This window comes from Miscanthus floridulus, chromosome 8 (assembly GCF_019320115.1).
Source record: "Miscanthus floridulus cultivar M001 chromosome 8, ASM1932011v1, whole genome shotgun sequence".
Classification (NCBI taxonomy): Eukaryota; Viridiplantae; Streptophyta; class Magnoliopsida; order Poales; family Poaceae; genus Miscanthus; species Miscanthus floridulus.
Genome location: NC_089587.1, coordinates 48,110,042 through 48,130,992, shown reverse-complemented (window position 1 = coordinate 48,130,992; position 20,951 = coordinate 48,110,042). Strand labels below are relative to the sequence as shown.

The following is a 20,951-nucleotide window of genomic DNA, read 5'->3' as shown; positions in this document are numbered from 1 at the left end:
AAAGGGAAGGACCATCACGAATCATCTACCCTTCGTCACATGGTGTCATTACGCTCCAATGACAAAGGTAACATCCTAAGATAAATAGTCATTATTCAATGAGCTTTTCCTTGATTCTGGTATGCACATAAATAAGAAACAAACATGTTTTGAGTTACAACTTGCTTGATCCAACCTGATTAACTCAACATGTTTAGTTCTTTAAGCTTGTTCCTAACACCACTTTCTTGGTCTCATAGTCTTAACCAAATAAGCTGAAAAGTGCATATTCTATCTCTAGAAGATGATAGTCATCTTGTAAAGTTTGATACATTATGTAGAGATAGACAATCCTTCCATGGGTTAAGAAATTCAACCCTTTTGGCCAAATGTACTTAAATGCTACATTCATGCTCAATCTTCTAATCTTATCACCCATGTTACACTTGAACAAAGCACATAACATCAACTTCATCATGTTCAATGTGCCTAAGGTTAGAGAAGAATGAGTAAAGTTTTGGTTCTGTTGATGTTTTTCCACCAACAGAGCCCATGCGCTTGATCTCTACCTTATCTTATGAGTAGGACACACTTCAAAGTATGGGGAAAGAGAGTCGATTCCCCAATTTCTACAAGTGAAGGTTCTGAACCTATCAAACTAAAATCAAAACTCAACACCAAGATGGGTTTGGCATAAGAAGGTGACATCATCATTAGATGCGTCATCACAAGAATCCTCGTCTTGAGAGCAAACCGAGGTACTTGATCAATGAACTTCACAAGGAGAAGTCTGGTTCAAAGAACTTACAACACTGAACCCTCACCGAAAGAGCTAGCTTAGGGGAGAAGTACTCCCATGTATACAGGTAAGTATTCTTTCCCCTTTTTGTTTTAATTTTAGTTTATTTTAATTAGTTAAAATGATGAATGAAAAACAAAATAAAACTTTATCTTTGCATTAGTTATTTATAGTAATAATATGAGATCTAGTAAAATTGAAAACAAAATAAAAAGGTGTGTCTAGTTTTTAAGGGCTGGATAATATAAAGAGGACTCTGAATAATCTCTTAAATGGAAATGATGAATAGTTGCTCTATTGTAATTTTTTTCAAGTACCTAGTTTTCAGCCTTGAATTCTCTTGAGTTTTGGATAAAATTGTTTCGATATAAGGAGTTACTCTGAACTTGAAACTCGTGGGTGGCATATGCTTGATCTAAGTCTAGGTAATTGACGGATACGATATGAGAAGGTCTAAGCTATTGTTTATCTTGTTCCAAGTGACACTAAAATTCTATAGATTTACTTTTTGAAAAACACAGAAATGCTACATGATGAATTCATGTATGACAAAGCTTGAATTCCCACCAGAGCCATACATGTTATTTAGGCTAGGAAAACATCCACATATATGTTGCTTGCTTTTGCATTGAGTTTTGTCAAGCTTTGTGACCCTTATGAGAGATTTGTCATGCTCTTAAAATCAAGATCACATACACATCACCCAAATATGCACTACTCCTACACTTGGGGTAGGCGCAAAAACATGCCTTCCATCTATATCCACCTAAAAATATTCTACTCCTACACTGGAGGTGAACCCAAAACATGGTTCGTAGGTTTTCCATCCACCAAATAAATGCTCTAAGTTCTTGTTGCTATCTCTCAAAAGTTATGTTGCAGGCAGGAGGCATGGGCTATGCAAAAGTTATTCAAAAAAAGAAAGAAAGAAAAGAGTTGAGAAAAAATAGACACAAAAGTGTCCGAGATATTTAAAACAATGGGTACTCAGATGCCCACCTGAAAAAAAAAAGAAAGATGAATAAGATAGCCCATGTTCTCTTGTAAAAATATTTCCAAGTTTCAAAAGAGAGATAAGTTTTCAAGGAGCAAAGTAGAATTAGGTTAGCCACTATATATATCCACCATATATCCACACACATGCACATCTTGATTTGATTGTATAATTCAACTCTCTTTGGATCCGTTGTTTGAGTTTACAATATATGCATTGCAAGTATGCTCTAGCTTTCTTCCTACCTATGAACTCCACATAAGCCTTAGGGGTAGGAAGAGAAAAAGGCATAACATCTTTATTGTCTTGGTGAGGATCCACAAATACCACATATATTGAGGACTTAAGAGTGTCATACAATGGAATCTTTGTGTTTTATTTTGAAAACTTATAAAAACTCTAGAACAATGGTAGAACAAAGAACTTGAGACATAGTGCTTGACTTGATCGTTCTGTATTTAAATTGCTCACGACCCAAGTGAAGGCTAAGAAGCCCCATGGTTGAAGGTAATATGGGTAAGTTTGAAAGTCAGAACAGTTTCTTCTAATCCGGAGGAGAATTTTTGTTTGAACACATGCGTACTTTTGAGGCGTGAAAACATTATAGCAACTCATGATCCATTGCAGCCCCTACCCCCCTCCCTGAAGCTATCCTGAAACCCTAATTCATATCATCCTCATCAGGATCAAAGCTATCTATCAAGAGAAGATTAGTCCTCCATAGGATTTAGTCTTGTATTAGAAATAGAGAGATAGAGTGTGAGGGAAGAGTTTGGAGGAAGTATCGGCCTCTCGGTGCTTCTCTCGACTCGGCACGAACTCTTCCATCGCCGGCATGCGTGCAGATCGTGCTCCTCCTCCGGCGGCCCGCATCTGCTCCTCGGACTCCTCCATCGTCCGGTCGGCAAGTAGAGGGCGGGTGTGTCCCGCACGCCATGGCCACCACCGTCCTCCTTCTCATGCGCCACGGCCACCGCCATTCTCCTCTCCCCTTCCACGCGCGCCATGGTCAGATCTCATTGGAGGACAAGAACCTCCTCGTCGGAGCCCGCTAGAAGAGCACCTCCTCCCCGCCCCTGCCCCTACCCGCCGGAAGAGCACCTCCTCCATCGCCATTCTCCTCTCCCCTCTCTGCGTGCGCCACGATCTCGCCGGAGACCCACCGCGGCAGCACGGCCCCGACCCAAGCCGCAGACGCGGATAGCAAGCAGGGGGAGAGCGGGCGGGCACGCGGACATCACCTCGGCAACGGCACTGCAGTGCACATGGCGAAGGTGGAAGGTGCTCACCACATGTTCGACAAAATGCTTCAACGGGTGATTCTATTCAAGCCAAAGGAGACAATCAAACACACCAAAACTTAGCCAGGCTTGAGCAACCACTCCAACCAAACAAGTGACTATGGCTTGTGCTAGGCTGACTAAAGTCTGGCCAGGCTTAGAAAGCTAGCTAGGCTAGGAATTGAACGCTGAACCAAACACACCCTATGTTGCTTTGTGTTTAGATGAGCTAGGTGGTAACAGATTGTAGGATGTATGGATGCAGCCCACTACAGCTCCGCTATCCCTTCCCTCCTAGTTGGATCCTCCTGTGGAGTCGTAAAAATCAGCACCAAAGTCCCTGTCGTCGCACTTGCGTGCTCCGTCCCACTACCTCTCCTGTGCTTCCGCCACACCGGCCACGCCCGCGTCCAAGTTCTCCTCCAAACCAACCGCAAGTCCGCAATGCCAACCACCCCCGCCATCCTACTTCTCGTAGTGGCGTGCGACCTTGAAAACCAATCCCACCCAGGCCTCGCCCCCACACTGGCCAAGAAGAAGCCATCCTCTTCCTCCAAGGACAACAAAAACAGGTAGCACTCACACAACCAAACAAACAGCTTTTTTTTTTAGTTTCTATATATGTAGCAGTTATTAGTTCCGGTAACTGATTGCATTACCATTCCTACACCCACTCTGGCACTGACCAAAAAGAAGCCATCCTCTTCCTACAAGGACAAGAAAAACCGGTAGCACTCACACACCACCAAACAAATAGCTTTTTTAGTTTCCATGTAACAGTTAGCGCTAGTAACTGCTGAACCAAACAGCTTTGATCTCCTTTGTTCTGACAGTATTCTGTGCTCCAAGTAGTTAAAATCTTAAATAGATCCTTTTGAATAGTATTTTCGAACTACTGAACTCCTGCAGGGAAGCTTCCTGTGTTATTCTTTCTTTTTCTTTTTCTTTTTTGCGACTAGCTTTCTGTGTTATTCAATGCTACAAAGAATATGCACAGCAAGATTTATGTACTGGCGTCAATGAGCTCAGCTATAGGGCCTGACAAAAACTAAAACGCTTGCTCAGCCAAAAGATGTAGACAAGTAAGTGCGGCCCAACACAAAGATCCGATTCAGAAGTTGATTAGCTGAACACCACTGCCTGCAATCGACCAGGTTTATCATTCAGATCACTGGGAGCTTGCAAGTTACTGCACAGCGCACACACAGCACTGGAAATCTCCGAGATCTTCAGTTCTGCACCTTCTACTCCAGTTTCGCATCGAGATTTCCGTACATGTAATGTAACTCAGAGGCACTAAAAAATATGTTTCCTGCGAAGTATCAAACATGAAGTCAGAGTCTGGGAACCAGTACCGAGACTAAAATTTGTTAAGCTTAAGCAGAAAATATAGTAGAGCCCATACACATGCGGTGCTCTGCTCTCAGAACTTCTGATGTGCCTAGACATTTGCAACAGAGTTGTCACAGAAAGATCTCACGACTTCTCATGTGCCTAGACATTTGCAAAGCCAGAAACAAAGCCTAAATTAAACAATATTGTTAGCTAATCTAAATCACGACTGCATTGGTCGATGGGATCTCATGCATAACAAAATGTGGACATTAATTGGAGGTTAGACTAGATATATGTATATACATCGAAAATTTACGGCTCATGTGACCTGTACTGCAAGCCTGCAAGCTTCACGGTCTTCTACACGAAACACGGTTAAAATAATACGAACCAATTTGACCGTATGTTGTCAACCAAGACCTGTACGTACGAGTCAGAACTTGCCATTGTAAAAAAGTTGTGGCAAGTTAAAGAAAACAGTATGAATAATGGATGCTTAATATTAACAGGTTGCCATATGTAGTTTTGTCAGAGTAAAACTGGATGATCTATAGGAATTGCAGAATCAGTCTGATCACTCACTGAGAGGTCCATAGCACTGCAGCTTAACATACCTTCAGTGGTATATATATCGTCTGTACCAATAGGTGCTTCTGTAAAATGCCCTCTGTCCAAACAGGTCCGCAATCCCACCTTATCTATGAGTCGACGGTAGAGAATCCAAATTACTCCCTCTGTTCTAAATTAGAAGTTGTTTTGACTTTTTTAGATACATAGAAAACTCTGTATCTAGACATAGCGTAGACGCATAGTAAAAATGTTTGTACCTAGAAAAGCCAAAATGACTTATAATTTGCAATGAACCTTTTGTGCACAGAAAATGAAGAGAGTTATCATTCAATACTATACACAAAAAATTCAATACGGAAAATGAAGAGAGTTAATCATTCAACACTATACACAAAAAATTCCATACACATATCAAATGAAGATCCACTGAACATGCAGTTCTCCTATGAGAAGAACTATATTTGTATTAGAAATGCAAAAGCAATTTGGTGATCGCACTTCTTTGCGAAGACTTTTGTTCACACTTCTCAAAAGAATCGATGTTCTGAGCATGTTATGAAACCCTAGTTTTATTTATTTCAGGCATGCATTAACAGGAGCACCTCAGCCAGAACGTGCAGCTAGAATGTCATGTACTTGTACCATTCAGTACAAGTTAGGAGTTTTAGACCATGTCCTGAAAAAATAGCACTGAACACTGGACGTACACACGCACAAACGTAAATCAGAAATTTTTGGATGTCTAAATTCTACGGTAGAACGTCAGAGCAAATGTATGACCTCGTGATCTACACGTGACTGGCCATTTTCTGACTCTGCGGATCTACATTGCTATGGTAGAACAAGCCAAATTAAAGTGGCCTCATGGACGTAAAACCCTGTTATCGAAATAATAAAGGCACCCTAGAACTTCTCGACTCCCCACGTAAACCTCAACAGTTCAACTTGCAGAAGAATCAACTACGTCTGTCAGAAGCCACAGTGGGGCGGCTCACACAGATTGGTGCTCAATGCATGAGAGCCCTCGAACCAATTAGTCAACTCTCTTTCTCTCTCTCTCTCTGTTCGAGCTTTAATTAAAGTCATGATCAACATTTTTATATATACCCACTTACTAAGTACTCAGTAACTAGATGATTCTCTCAAATTTCTTAGAACTTAAAGAGAACCAAAGTAGCTATGCTGTACCAGGTTAGATCTTGGTTGCAGTACAGAAGCCTAATCTCCACTTCCTCCTCGATCTCTCTATATAAGTTGGCATCATTTGGATAAAATGAAAGCGTTCTCACACTACCTACTAGCAGCTCAACAGCACCTACAGCCATGGGAAAGGCTAGGGCTCATCAGCTCCTAGCCTCCCTAGCAGCTATCTACCTCATCCTAGCCGTCACCCAGCATGTCATTGTCACCGGCATCCTGACCGATGACCTCGAGATAATGTGGGGCAACGCAAAGTTCGTCACTGACAGCAGCGGCCAACAGGCCATCGCGCTGGCTCTTGATCGCTCAACTAGCTCTGCGTTCCGCTCCAAGAAGACATGCCAGTTTTGCAGGGTAGACATAGAGATCAAGCTCGTCCCTGGAAACTCGGCCGGCACCGTGACCACATTCTATGTAAGTTTCTTACAAAGTAAACAAACTGTTTGACGTTGTTCACGGTTCAGCCACCGCTTGTATATCGAGATATCCTTAACACCAATCTAATATATAGTTTGTGCTGCAATCTCTGGCGACAGATGATAACCGAGAACCCGTGGCAGTTCCATGATGAAATCGACATCGAGTTTCTGGGCAACAGCAGTGGCCAGCCCTACACCATGCACACTAACATGTATGCCAGAGGACAGGGTGGCAGAGAGAAGCAGTACAAGTTTGATTTTGATCCCACTCAAGATTACCACAAGTACACCATCATCTGGAACAAAGATTGGATCCTGTAAGCTCCCCTTCTACATATATCTAAGGCTCAGTTTTATCCAAGCAATATCATTCTACTCGGCGGTAATAATAATAATAATAATAATAATCATACGACTATATATTTTTCTGAGCTGCAGATTCCTTGTGGATGACAAGCTATACCGGCAGATCAAGAACAACCAGATAAACGGTGCCCCATACCCTTACTACTATCCAATGAGGGTGTATGCCACCATCTGGAACGCCGATGAGTGGGCTACACAGGGCGGCCGCGTCAAGACTGACTGGTCGCAGGCGCCATTCACCGCATACTTCCGGAACTACAGGGCCATTTCATGCGAGCTATACCAGGCCTCCCCTCTGTGTCTCCCAGGCTCCGGTTGGTTCGACCAGCAGCTGGATGAGTCACGGAAACAGCAACTGGCACAGGTGGACTCTAGTAACAAGATATATGATTACTGCACAGACTCCAAGAGGTACAAAAATGGGGCCCCTAAGGAGTGCGGGGTAACTAGCTAGAAGTGGTTCAACTAGTAGTAGAAGACTTGGCTACGCAGAGGCGGGAAGTTCTCTTCCATTTTCTAAAAAAAACTGGTAGTAGAAGACAGGAAGTGCGAGGGTTAGGTTGTATTGCGTGATTCAGTAATTTGGTATCACTCTTTTAAATATATAAAGGATTTTCTATGGTACGCCTAAGAGAGAGAGAGAATGTGAGAACCGTCCATTCACATAGATCTAGATGACTATTGTTACATATTGCATCCTAGGAAACAATAGGTAATATATGATTATATTTGTTTTTATTTGGGATTGTCTTATTGCGATACGCACGCACTGGCGGAGCCAGAAAATTTTTGTTTGCACTTTTGTTGACGAGCTGCGAGTGTTCGGGGGACGCATGCTATCTCGGGGTCGCCGGACGATGGCTCCGCCAGTCCACATACGTGAGCTATATATGTAGCTACAACTTGTCCATGTTGAAGGTCGGTTGCCTTGGTAGATGACAGCCGAGATTCGACATGGACGGATCGGATATGGGACTCTTTATGGCCCAACATTTTGTACTAGCTAATCAGCGCTCCCACTATGGCAAAGGACCCAAGGCATAACTCGTGGAACGCCGCCCTTTTGCATCCTTTTCGCCCTCCCATTCCTCCTACATGGCTGCTTTGAATCCTAAAGTTAGTCAAACCAGGTGACGGCACAACAAATCGAAGCACGGCATGGCCTATAACCAGGCGCTGACTACAGACCCAGCGTCGCGATGTGGAGCCGTGGAGGCCGGATCTGAGCAGGGGCAGGGGCGGATCTACAGGGGGCTCCAGCCCCCCCCCCCCCCCTATAGCTGGTACATCAATGGAAATATGGGGAGGGTGATGGAGAAGAAGAGGTGGAGGAAAGAAGAAAAATGGAGAAAGAGAGGAAAAAGAAGAGACCAGCCCCTCCAGTGGCGGATCTAGGATTTCAATCATGGGGGTACGGACGAAAACGATATAGTCAACGAACATGGACACGACATAATTAGATCACTAAACGATGATAAAATAGTTGTGATAAGTTACATGTTTTCAACTTTCCATAATTCTAATATACTAATACAAGTTTCCAGCTAAAGCTTCACACGCCGTTCCGCCATGGCTTGAAAGCGTTTAATGATATCTTCATTGCTTACACATCGAAAAAAGTCACGCTCAATAAATGTGACCAAACAATCGTTTAAGTATTGATCACCCATCTTATTCCGAAGCTTGGTCTTCACATAGTTCATTCCTGAAAAGACTCTCTCAACACTTGCAGTAGCTACGGGAAGGATGAGGACCAATTTCAGCAATAAATAAACCTGTTTAAAGCGATCATGCTTCTTTGTCTCAACTAGTTTGATAGATAGCTCATTAAGATTCTTTACTTGTTGAAACCTTGTGTCGTTTCGCACATCAAACATATTAAGCTGCGAAGAAAGTTGGACCAAATCTGTACTTGTAAAATCTTGAGGATAAAACTTTGCAAGTTTCATAAGTTTATCTTTATCAAAAGCAGTAAATGAATTAGCTGGATTTAGAGCAGCCATGCAAACAAGAAGCTCTGTATTAACTTCATCAAACCTACCCCAGTAAGGAGAAAATAAATTATTACGAAAGGAAAAAACAAAAAAGCTGAACAATAATAAAATAATAAGCAAGATATATTATCAAACCTGCTATTGAGCTCTTGGAGTTGCATATCAATGACACTTAGAAACATTTCAACATGGAATCGATGAAGATTCTTTACTTTCACAAAGTAACGTTTTGGTCTCCCCACAGGCACATAAAAACCATCCATATCAGGAACCTTGACTCGATGTTTAACACAAAAAGATGTGACATCCTTTAGAAAGGTTTCCCATTCATTGTCCTCTCGCAACACTTGCAAATGGAACTTAGTCATCTCAACAAGTTCAATAGCATTAATAATGTCTTGATCCCTTTTTTGCAAAGCCTTGCATAACTCATCGGTATATCCAAATATGGTCAGCAATAAGTGTGCCATGAATATAAAGTCAAATGACTCAATTACTGTCAAACAATTTTGAGCTTTTATACGCTCAGATTGAGATTTATCTTTTGAGATCTTCCCAAGAACTTTCCAGAGTGTGGGATACATAGCAATAATACGAGAAATAGTCTTGTAGTGAGTTCCCCATCGAGTATCTCCTGGCCTATCCAGACCCATCTCTTGATTTAAACCTTGTCCTGTTTCAATTTCACCCTGTTCTAAAGCTTCCAAAACCTCCTGTGCCTGGGCTTCTCTAAGCATGTGATGCTTTCTACAAGAAATCCCAACAACATTCAAAATATTTGTGACACAATCAAAAAATGTGACACAGTCATTATTTTGTTTGGCAACAGCAACAAGAGTCAATTGGAGTTGGTGCGCAAAGCAATGAATATAGTATGCTGAAGGAGATTCGTCCATGATTTTTGTTTTCAGCCCATTGATTTCCCCCTTCATGTTACTAGCTCCATCATATCCTTGACCACGACATTTAGATAATGTCAATTTGTGCTCCATAAGAAGAGACACTATTGCATCTTTTAGTGTTGAAGAAGTACTATCCTGAACATGAACAATACCAAGGAATATTTCTGTAACCCTCCCTTTTTTGTCAACATACCTTATGCAAAGAGCTAACTGTTCCTTTTGGTAAACATCACTAGATTCATTAGCAAGTATAGAAAAGTAGTCATCTCTAAGATCTTCAATAATAAGTTTGCTAGTTTCTTAGGCACAACAGTTAATGATATCTGTTTGTATGGAATGGGCAGTCATCTGACAATTCTTGGGAGCATTCTGTCCTGTAACCTTTCTAACATCTTCAAACATTTCACCCAACCATTTTTGGAGTTCCTTAAAATTCCCTATATTGCTAGATGTGTCACTTTCATCATGTCCCCGACAAGACAGCCCTTGACGCAAAAGAAACCTCAGACAACCAATTGAGTAGGTTAAGCGCGTCTTATATTTAACTTTTTCTTCTATGGTGTGCTTAATGTAAGTACTTGCTATTGATGCTCTTGGCCTAATGAAATTAGTAAATTTCTCAAGAGCTTCATTGTGGGTGCTTGTAATGCTTCCAACATGCAAGTCAAGTTTTGCAGGCTGGTTCCATTTTCTAAACCCACTATTCACAAAAGCATCACCACCAATATAATTAGCTGTATCCGCAAACAAATAACAAACAAAGCAGAAGGCAGCATCCTTTTCCACACTGTACTCAAGCCAATCATACTTGTCAAACCATCTAACCGGAAAGCGACGCTTACCACCAATTTGTCGCTGTGGAAAATTATATGTCCTTGGCTGGCATGGCCCTTTTGCAATATATCCTCTTCTCACTATATCTTGCTCATTGGCAGAATATTGGATGATGGGGATCCTCTTTCCAGGATCATGGGGAAGATGATCAACATCATAAATTCCCTCTTCTGTCTCTTGTTCCTCATGTATTTCTTCGTCACTAGGATTTTCAGGTCTTGCTTCTTGATCTTCCATCTCCTGTGTCTCATGTATTTCTTCCTCACAAGGAATTTCAGGTCCTACTTGCTGATCATGAATAATTAGTTGATTTGGAGTGGAAGAAGACACCTTTTGTGCTTTCTGTTTTTGAGCATGAGCATTCCATAGAGATGCAAGATTGTTATTCCTCTTCATGCTACTTGATCCTTGATGTTCTGTAGTCTGCAATAATCGGTCAAATTAGAAGAGGGATTCCGCAAACTAGAACTCATTATTGATGGGAATATTCCGGTAAAAATGATTGATCAGTGATTGCAATAGAACAAGATTGAATTTTTACCCTTTGCAACTTGTCAGTTTGGCAGTTCCTGGGCATATTGGTGTAGCGTGTAGGATGGGCAGACGGCCGGAGGAAAGGTCAGAAATCGAAAGCAGGCAAGCAGCGCCTCAGCCAGCCGGCCGGCCGTCAGACAACGACCGAACGACGACGACGAGGGTTTCTGTCTTTGCAGCGGCGGCGGGCGGGGTTGAGGAAGGAGTTGTATTGCTGTGACGCGTTGTTTCGTATTCGGCAGATCGGCAAAGTGCTTATTATACGTCAATATGTTTGGAAATGGGCTGCTGTACGTTTGAAAATGGGCTGCAGCTGGGCCTAGAAAGAGTATTATACATATACAAGATATTAAAGAATATATATACTTGATTTTTTCAGAAATTTTGGGGGGACAGCTGTACCCCCATGCTACTACTGTAGATCCGCCCCTGAGCCCCCCCTTAAATCTTGTTCTGCATCCGCCACTGAGCAGGGGTGCAACACCACGATCGGCACATGGGCTGCCTTGCACACGGCACATCGCATAAAAGCCCACGGGCCTCGCCAGTCGGCAACTGGCCAACATCTAACATTACGCCTAGCTAAATTTACTAACTCATAAACCACCTTGTTGCACTCTATCCTTACCTTGCGGAATTTCCATTCCACCAATGTTTGCAGATGCTCCTTGGCCTCTAGGATGATATAACATGAGTTCAATCTATCCAGGCTCAATTACACGTTCTCATGTCCCAATTTTTGTTTCCAAATGATAACTTCCCCAATCCAGAAATGCCCAATTTCCATGAATATTAAATATCTTTGTGGAGTTTTTTAGAACTGCACAATGAAGAGAATACCAAATGATTAATTGTATTACACAGATTGTTTTTTCTCGATCAGGGAATATAGCACGTGTTTATTAAGAGGAAGAGAATTACACGACATAGCTACGAGAGATCCTCGTATAGCATAGATTACAAACCACCAAGTCAGTGGAACAACACTATCAAAAAGAAAAAAGAAAGACATCAAGAGCGACTGCCCCTCAACCGAAAAACCTACCAACTGAACCTGCAAGAAAAAGAAACATCAACGCAATGGTTGCCTACAAAATGGACAATGCAGCGGTGGCAAACCATCAACCCAGAGAAGATGGATGAGCATCCAGCAGAAACAGTGGCAAAACATCCGCCAATGAAGACCAAATGACCACGGCGGTCAAGTATCTGCCAAGTAGTGGGCCAGCACGCTCTCGGCAACAAGCATCTGCCAGAGAGGAAGACCAGCAACAACGGTGGCAAAGCATCTTCCAGAGAATCTAGAGATGGCCAAGCATCCGCCTCGAGAGAAATGATAGCGGCAAAGCATCCGCTACAAAAAGCCAAATGACTGCGGTAGGGTCAAGCACCGTGGGATAGATCATGGCGAGGACGGACATAGGCACACACATGCATAGCAAGGAACTCCACCTGTAGCAGGACAAGAACCATGGGAGACGATCAATCCTCTTTCCAGGATCATGGGGAAGACGATCAACATCATAAATTCCCTCTTCTGTCTCTTGTTCCTCATGTATTTCTTCATCACTAGGATTTTCAGGTCTTGCTTCTTGATCTTCCATCTCCTGTGTCTCATGTATTTCTTCCTCACAAGGAATTTCAGGTCCTACTTGCTGATCATGAATAATTAGTTGATTTGGAGTGGAAGAAGACACCTTTTGTGCTTTCTGTTTCTGAGCATGAGCATTCCATAGAGATGCAAGATTGTTATTCCTCTTCATGCTACTTGATCCTTGATGTTCTGCAGTCTGCAATAATCGGTCAAATTAGAAGAGGGATTCCGCAAACTAGAACTCATTATTGATGGGAATATTCCGGTAAAAATGATTGATCAGTGATTGCAATAGAACAAGATTGAATTTTTACCCTTTGCAACTTGTCAGTTTGGCAGTTCCTGGGCATATTGGTGTAGCGTGTAGGATGGGCAGACGGCCGGAGGAAAGGTCAGAAATCGAAAGCAGGCAAGCAGCGCCTCAGCCAGCCGGCCGGCCGTCAGACAACGACCGAACGACGACGACGAGGGTTTCTGTCTTTGCAGCGGCGGCGGGCGGGGTTGAGGAAGGAGTTGTATTGCTGTGACGCGTTGTTTCGTATTCGGCAGATCGGCAAAGTGCTTATTATACGTCAATATGTTTGGAAATGGGCTGCTGTACGTTTGAAAATGGGCTGCAGCTGGGCCTAGAAAGAGTATTATACATATACAAGATATTAAAGAATATATATACTTGATTTTTTTCAGAAATTTTGGGGGGACAGCTGTACCCCCATGCTACTACTGTAGATCCGCCCCTGAGCCCCCCCTTAAATCTTGTTCTGCATCCGCCACTGAGCAGGGGTGCAACACCACGATCGGCACATGGGCTGCCTTGCACACGGCACATCGCATAAAAGCCCACGGGCCTCGCCAGTCGGCAACTGGCCAACATCTAACATTACGCCTAGCTAAATTTACTAACTCATAAACCACCTTGTTGCACTCTATCCTTACCTTGCGGAATTTCCATTCCACCAATGTTTGCAGATGCTCCTTGGCCTCTAGGATGATATAACATGAGTTCAATCTATCCAGGCTCAATTACACGTTCTCATGTCCCAATTTTTGTTTCCAAATGATAACTTCCCCAATCCAGAAATGCCCAATTTCCATGAATATTAAATATCTTTGTGGAGTTTTTTAGAACTGCACAATGAAGAGAATACCAAATGATTAATTGTATTACACAGATTGTTTTTTCTCGATCAGGGAATATAGCACGTGTTTATTAAGAGGAAGAGAATTACACGACATAGCTACGAGAGATCCTCGTATAGCATAGATTACAAACCACCAAGTCAGTGGAACAACACTATCAAAAAGAAAAAAGAAAGACATCAAGAGCGACTGCCCCTCAACCGAAAAACCTACCAACTGAACCTGCAAGAAAAAGAAACATCAACGCAATGGTTGCCTACAAAATGGACAATGCAGCGGTGGCAAACCATCAACCCAGAGAAGATGGATGAGCATCCAGCAGAAACAGTGGCAAAACATCCGCCAATGAAGACCAAATGACCACGGCGGTCAAGTATCTGCCAAGTAGTGGGCCAGCACGCTCTCGGCAACAAGCATCTGCCAGAGAGGAAGACCAGCAACAACGGTGGCAAAGCATCTTCCAGAGAATCTAGAGATGGCCAAGCATCCGCCTCGAGAGAAATGATAGCGGCAAAGCATCCGCTACAAAAAGCCAAATGACTGCAGTAGGGTCAAGCACCGTGGGATAGATCATGGCGAGGACGGACATAGGCACACACATGCATAGCAAGGAACTCCACCTGTAGCAGGACAAGAACCATGGGAGACGATCAATCCTCTTTCCAGGATCATGGGGAAGACGATCAACATCATAAATTCCCTCTTCTGTCTCTTGTTCCTCATGTATTTCTTCATCACTAGGATTTTCAGGTCTTGCTTCTTGATCTTCCATCTCCTGTGTCTCATGTATTTCTTCCTCACAAGGAATTTCAGGTCCTACTTGCTGATCATGAATAATTAGTTGATTTGGAGTGGAAGAAGACACCTTTTGTGCTTTCTGTTTCTGAGCATGAGCATTCCATAGAGATGCAAGATTGTTATTCCTCTTCATGCTACTTGATCCTTGATGTTCTGCAGTCTGCAATAATCGGTCAAATTAGAAGAGGGATTCCGCAAACTAGAACTCATTATTGATGGGAATATTCCGGTAAAAAAATGATTGATCAGTGATTGCAATAGAACAAGATTGAATTTTTACCCTTTGCAACTTGTCAGTTTGGCAGTTCCTGGGCATATTGGCGTAGCGTGTAGGACGGGCAGACGGCCAGAGGAAAGGTCAGAAATCGGAAGCAGGCAAGCAGCGCCTCAGCCAGCCGGCCGGCCGTCAGACAACGACCGAACGACGACGACGAGGGTTTCCGTCTTTGCAGCGGCGGCGGGCGGGGTTGAGGAAGGAGTTGTATTGCTGTGACGCATTGTTTCGTATTCAGCAGATCGGCAAAGTGCTTATTATACGTCAATATGTTTGGAAATGGGCTGCTGTACGTTTGAAAATGGGCTGCAGCTGGGCCTAGAAAGAGTATTATACATATACAAGATATTAAAGAATATATATACTTGATTTTTTTCAGAAATTTTGGGGGGACAGCTGTACCCCCATGCTACTACTGTAGATCCACCCCTGAGCCCCCCCTTAAATCTTGTTCTGCATCCGCCACTGAGCAGGGGTGCAACACCACGATCGGCACATGGGCTGCCTTGCACACGGCACATCGCATAAAAGCCCACGGGCCTCACCAGTCGGCAACTGGCCAACATCTAACATTATGCCTAGCTAAATTTACTAACTCATAAGCCACCTTGTTGCACTCTATCCTTACCTTGCGGAATTTCCATTCCACCAATGTTTGCAGATGCTCCTTGGCCTCTAGGATGATATAACATGAGTTCAATCTATCCAGGCTCAATTACACGTTCTCATGTCCCAATTTTTGTTTCCAAATGATAACTTCCCCAATCCAGAAATGCCCAATTTCCATGAATATTAAATATCTTTGTGGAGTTTTTTAGAACTGCACAATGAAGAGAATACCAAATGATTAATTGTATTACACAGATTGTTTTTTCTCGATCAGGGAATATAGCACGTGTTTATTAAGAGGAAGAGAATTACACGACATAGCTATGAGAGATCCTCGTATAGCATAGATTACAAACCACCAAGTCAGTGGAACAACACTATCAAAAAGAAAAAAGAAAGACATCAAGAGCGACTGCCCCTCAACCGAAAAACCTACCAACTGAACCTGCAAGAAAAAGAAACATCAACGCAATGGTTGCCTACAAAATGGACAATGCAGCGGTGGCAAACCATCAACCCAGAGAAGATGGATGAGCATCCAGCAGAAACAGTGGCAAAACATCCGCCAATGAAGACCAAATGACCACGGCGGTCAAGTATCTGCCAAGTAGTGGGCCAGCACGCTCTCGGCAACAAGCATCTGCCAGAGAGGAAGACCAGCAACAACGGTGGCAAAGCATCTTCCAGAGAATCTAGAGATGGCCAAGCATCCGCCTCGAGAGAAATGATAGCGGCAAAGCATCCGCTACAAAAAGCCAAATGACTGCAGTAGGGTCAAGCACCGTGGGATAGATCATGGCGAGGACGGACATAGGCACACACATGCATAGCAAGGAACTCCACCTGTAGCAGGACAAGAACCATGGGAGACGATCAATCCTCTTTCCAGGATCATGGGGAAGACGATCAACATCATAAATTCCCTCTTCTGTCTCTTGTTCCTCATGTATTTCTTCATCACTAGGATTTTCAGGTCTTGCTTCTTGATCTTCCATCTCCTGTGTCTCATGTATTTCTTCCTCACAAGGAATTTCAGGTCCTACTTGCTGATCATGAATAATTAGTTGATTTGGAGTGGAAGAAGACACCTTTTGTGCTTTCTGTTTCTGAGCATGAGCATTCCATAGAGATGCAAGATTGTTATTCCTCTTCATGCTACTTGATCCTTGATGTTCTGCAGTCTGCAATAATCGGTCAAATTAGAAGAGGGATTCCGCAAACTAGAACTCATTATTGATGGGAATATTCCGGTAAAAAAATGATTGATCAGTGATTGCAATAGAACAAGATTGAATTTTTACCCTTTGCAACTTGTCAGTTTGGCAGTTCCTGGGCATATTGGCGTAGCGTGTAGGACGGGCAGACGGCCGGAGGAAAGGTCAGAAATCGGAAGCAAGCAAGCAGCGCCTCAGCCAGCCGGCCGGCCGTCAGACAACGACCGAACGACGACGACGAGGGTTTCCGTCTTTGCAGCGGCGGCGGGCGGGGTTGAGGAAGGAGTTGTATTGCTGTGACGCATTGTTTCGTATTCAGCAGATCGGCAAAGTGCTTATTATACGTCAATATGTTTGGAAATGGGCTGCTGTACGTTTGAAAATGGGCTGCAGCTGGGCCTAGAAAGAGTATTATACATATACAAGATATTAAAGAATATATATACTTGATTTTTTTCAGAAATTTTGGGGGGACAGCTGTACCCCCATGCTACTACTGTAGATCCACCCCTGAGCCCCCCCTTAAATCTTGTTCTGCATCCGCCACTGAGCAGGGGTGCAACACCACGATCGGCACATGGGCTGCCTTGCACACGGCACATCGCATAAAAGCCCACGGGCCTCGCCAGTCGGCAACTGGCCAACATCTAACATTACGCCTAGCTAAATTTACTAACTCATAAGCCACCTTGTTGCACTCTATCCTTACCTTGCGGAATTTCCATTCCACCAATGTTTGTAGATGCTCCTTGGCCTCTAGGATGATATAACATGAGTTCAATCTATCCAGGCTCAATTACACGTTCTCATGTCCCAATTTTTATTTCCAAATGATAACTTCCCCAATCCAGAAATGCCCAATTTCCATGAATATTAAATATCTTTGTGGAGTTTTTTAGAACTGCACAATGAAGAGAATACCAAATGATTAATTGTATTACACAGATTGTTTTTTCTCGATCAGGGAATATAGCACGTGTTTATTAAGAGGAAGAGAATTACACGACATAGCTACGAGAGATCCTCGTATAGCATAGATTACAAACCACCAAGTCAGTGGAACAACACTATCAAAAAGAAAAAAGAAAGACATCAAGAGCGACTGCCCCTCAACCGAAAAACCTACCAACTGAACCTGCAAGAAAAAGAAACATCAACGCAATGGTTGCCTACAAAATGGACAATGCAGCGGTGGCAAACCATCAACCCAGAGAAGATGGATGAGCATCCAGCAGAAACAGTGGCAAAACATCCGCCAATGAAGACCAAATGACCACGGCGGTCAAGTATCTGCCAAGTAGTGGGCCAGCACGCTCTCGGCAACAAGCATCTGCCAGAGAGGAAGACCAGCAACAACGGTGGCAAAGCATCTTCCAGAGAATCTAGAGATGGCCAAGCATCCGCCTCGAGAGAAATGATAGCGGCAAAGCATCCGCTACAAAAAGCCAAATGACTGCGGTAGGGTCAAGCACCGTGGGATAGATCATGGCGAGGATGGACATAGGCACACACATGCATAGCAAGGAACTCCACCTGTAGCAGGACAAGAACCATGGGAGACGGCATGAACCACACGGTAGTGGTGCCTGCGAGCAAGGGGCCAACCGGCTAAGGCGAGCAAGGCACAAGTCGCAGGTGATTCTTCAGCGATGACTTCAGGAAGGGGGTGACGCCCAAGGGTGTATCACCATGGACACCACCGTCGCGTGCATTAGAGACTTCTAAGGCAGGGCTTACGCCCAGAATCTGGCACCGTGGACACAAGCTGAAGCATTGTTTCCTTCAATGATGCCTCCAAGGACGTATATGGCGCTCGAGGCGTCACCATCGTCAGCTCGGCCAACTTGGCTGAGCTTTCGCCTTGAACCCCATGCATCCAAGAGTAGGACCCTAGCCACCGCCACCATGGGGAAGCAGTAGCTGACTCAGGCATCGCCGCCTGTGTCCACACCAACCACGATGGGGGCGCACCCACTACACTTCATAGGACACTCGGCGGCGCTAGATCCAGCGCGAGCAGACGCAGATCCCGCTGTGTCGACAAAAGATGCTCGGCAATCCACCGAGGGGGCAACCCATGATGGTAAATTGATCAGCAGAGGTGCGCATGATCAGGAACTAGATGGTGACACAAGGCGCAGAGACAGCGATTTAGACAGGTTCAGGCCATCTGATCGACGTAATACCCTATGTCCAGTGTCTTTGTTGGATTGTATTGATCTGGATGACCATGTACCTATCGACTAGGGAACCCCTGCCCCTCCTTATATGCTCTGGAGAGATAGGGTTACAAGGAAAGTATCCTATTTGGTATTATACAATTCACATCTTGTAGCCTTGAGGTGCACGCTGACCAGTGCCGAGCACCGCATGCCTTGATCTTGTGGGCTGGACCTCCCCTGGTGGTGCGGCCCATGTCTTGTCCTATGTATACCGAGGGTCATATCCCCCATAGCTAGTTTCCGAGCGCCTTGTATCCTTTGAGCAATGTTGTCTTGAACAAGTCCGAGTAGTTTGACGTGAAGCCGACCAGTTTAACTGGTGATCCAAGCGGTGGAAGTCGAAGCCGATCAGTTAAACTGGTGTCCTAGCTGGTGAAAGTCGTAGCCAACTAGTTAAACTGGTGACCTAGGCGGCAAAAGTCGTAGCCGACCAGTTAAACTGGTGACCTGGGCAGTGAAAGTCATAGCCGACCAGTTAAACTGGTGACCTGCTGGAAGATCAAGTGTAGCCACTTAATCCCCGAGCCTGCTGGAAGATGAAGAATGAATTTTGTAGCAGGGTGAAAGAAAATAAATCTGAAAGCTTGCCAACGTCATCTGTCATATGCCTATCAAGACCCCAGACGTGCTACCCAAGATCAGCACCCTGATCTGAACAGCATGGAGCAAGTTGATAGCACACCGATGAGACATAGCAAGATTCGACCACCAAGGGAGTCCCTAGCTTAGCTGGTGACACTTCATGAAGAATCCGAACGCTAAGAAGTCCCTAGCGTGGCTGGCAATGCTTGCACAAAGAATCCAAACACCGAGGAGTCCCCAACGTGGCTGGCGATGAAGCGATAGACAATCTGACCAGTTGGTTGGTGAAGAATCGTGCACCGAGCAGCCCAACCAACTAGTCGACGGTGAAGAATCAGAACACCGAGGAGTCCCCAGCTTAGCTGGCGAGCCCTAGTGTAGCTGACGATGAAGCGACGGACAATCTGACTAGGTGGTTGGCGAAGAACCATGCACCGAGCAACCCGACCAACTAGTCAGCGGCGAAGAATCAGAACGCCGAGGAGTCCCCAGCTTAGCTGGCGATGAAGCAACGGACAATCCAACCAGTTGGTTGGTGAAGAACCGTGCACCGAGCATCCCAACCAACTGGTCGGCGGCAAAGTGAGCGCTGAGTAGAAGTGAATGCCGAACAATCCGATCAACTGGTGGGCGATGAAGTCCATGAACCTAGCGGTCCAACTAGTTGATTGGCGAAGAAGTCCAAACACCGAGAAGTCCCAGCGTGGCTAGCGATGAAGCCCATGCGATGGGCAGTCCAACCAACTGGTTGGCGGCGAAGTGAACGCCAAGCAGGAGTGAGTGCCGAGCAGTCCGACCAGTTGGTTGGCGGTGAAGTCCGTTCGATAGGTGGTCCGACCACTTGGGCGATGATCATCTTGTTCAGTCCCTGAGCATAAGCTCGTTGACCGAGTCGTGCCCCTGCAAAATAAATATGTGCAGAATGGGTAGTATATGATGTAAAAATAAATATATGAACTCGGTGATGAAGGCAACAAAGCGGAGTAGATAAACATTATATTTGTTTAAAGTGTTAATATTTTAAATATGAGTCACTTCCTGCCAGTTGGTTCTATATCGCATCACCAGCCCCAACTAGCCCAAACTCTATAGCGCAGAGTGGCTAGCACCCGTGTACGCATAAGAGAACAGGCATCGCCGAGGAGCCACTGCCAACCACCCATAACGCAGAGGGCTGGCGCTCGTGCACATGTAGGAGTGAGATCGAGAACAAGGCTGTTTCTGGTAACGCAAGTGAGAACGTGGCTGGTCGGCGAGTTTACGGAGAAGATATTGTATTATGGAGCATCTTAAACACAGAGATATTAAACGT

At 44.3% G+C, this 20,951-nt stretch overlaps 1 protein-coding gene and 1 pseudogene across 1 annotated transcript; one reads left to right on the top strand and one right to left on the bottom strand.

Annotated features, from left to right (window-relative positions):
- Nucleotides 1-6,280: 6,280 nt before the first annotated feature.
- LOC136469006 (xyloglucan endotransglucosylase/hydrolase protein 24-like) lies at nucleotides 6,281-7,396 on the top strand. Its single transcript, XM_066467367.1, has 3 exons — nucleotides 6,281-6,571; nucleotides 6,694-6,893; nucleotides 7,015-7,396. The coding sequence occupies exons 1-3, from the start codon at nucleotides 6,281-6,283 to the stop codon at nucleotides 7,394-7,396; spliced, it is 873 nt and encodes a 290-aa protein (XP_066323464.1).
- A 1,090-nt stretch (nucleotides 7,397-8,486) lies between these two features.
- LOC136469005 (uncharacterized) lies at nucleotides 8,487-16,958 on the bottom strand (annotated as a pseudogene).
- Nucleotides 16,959-20,951: the final 3,993 nt, after the last annotated feature.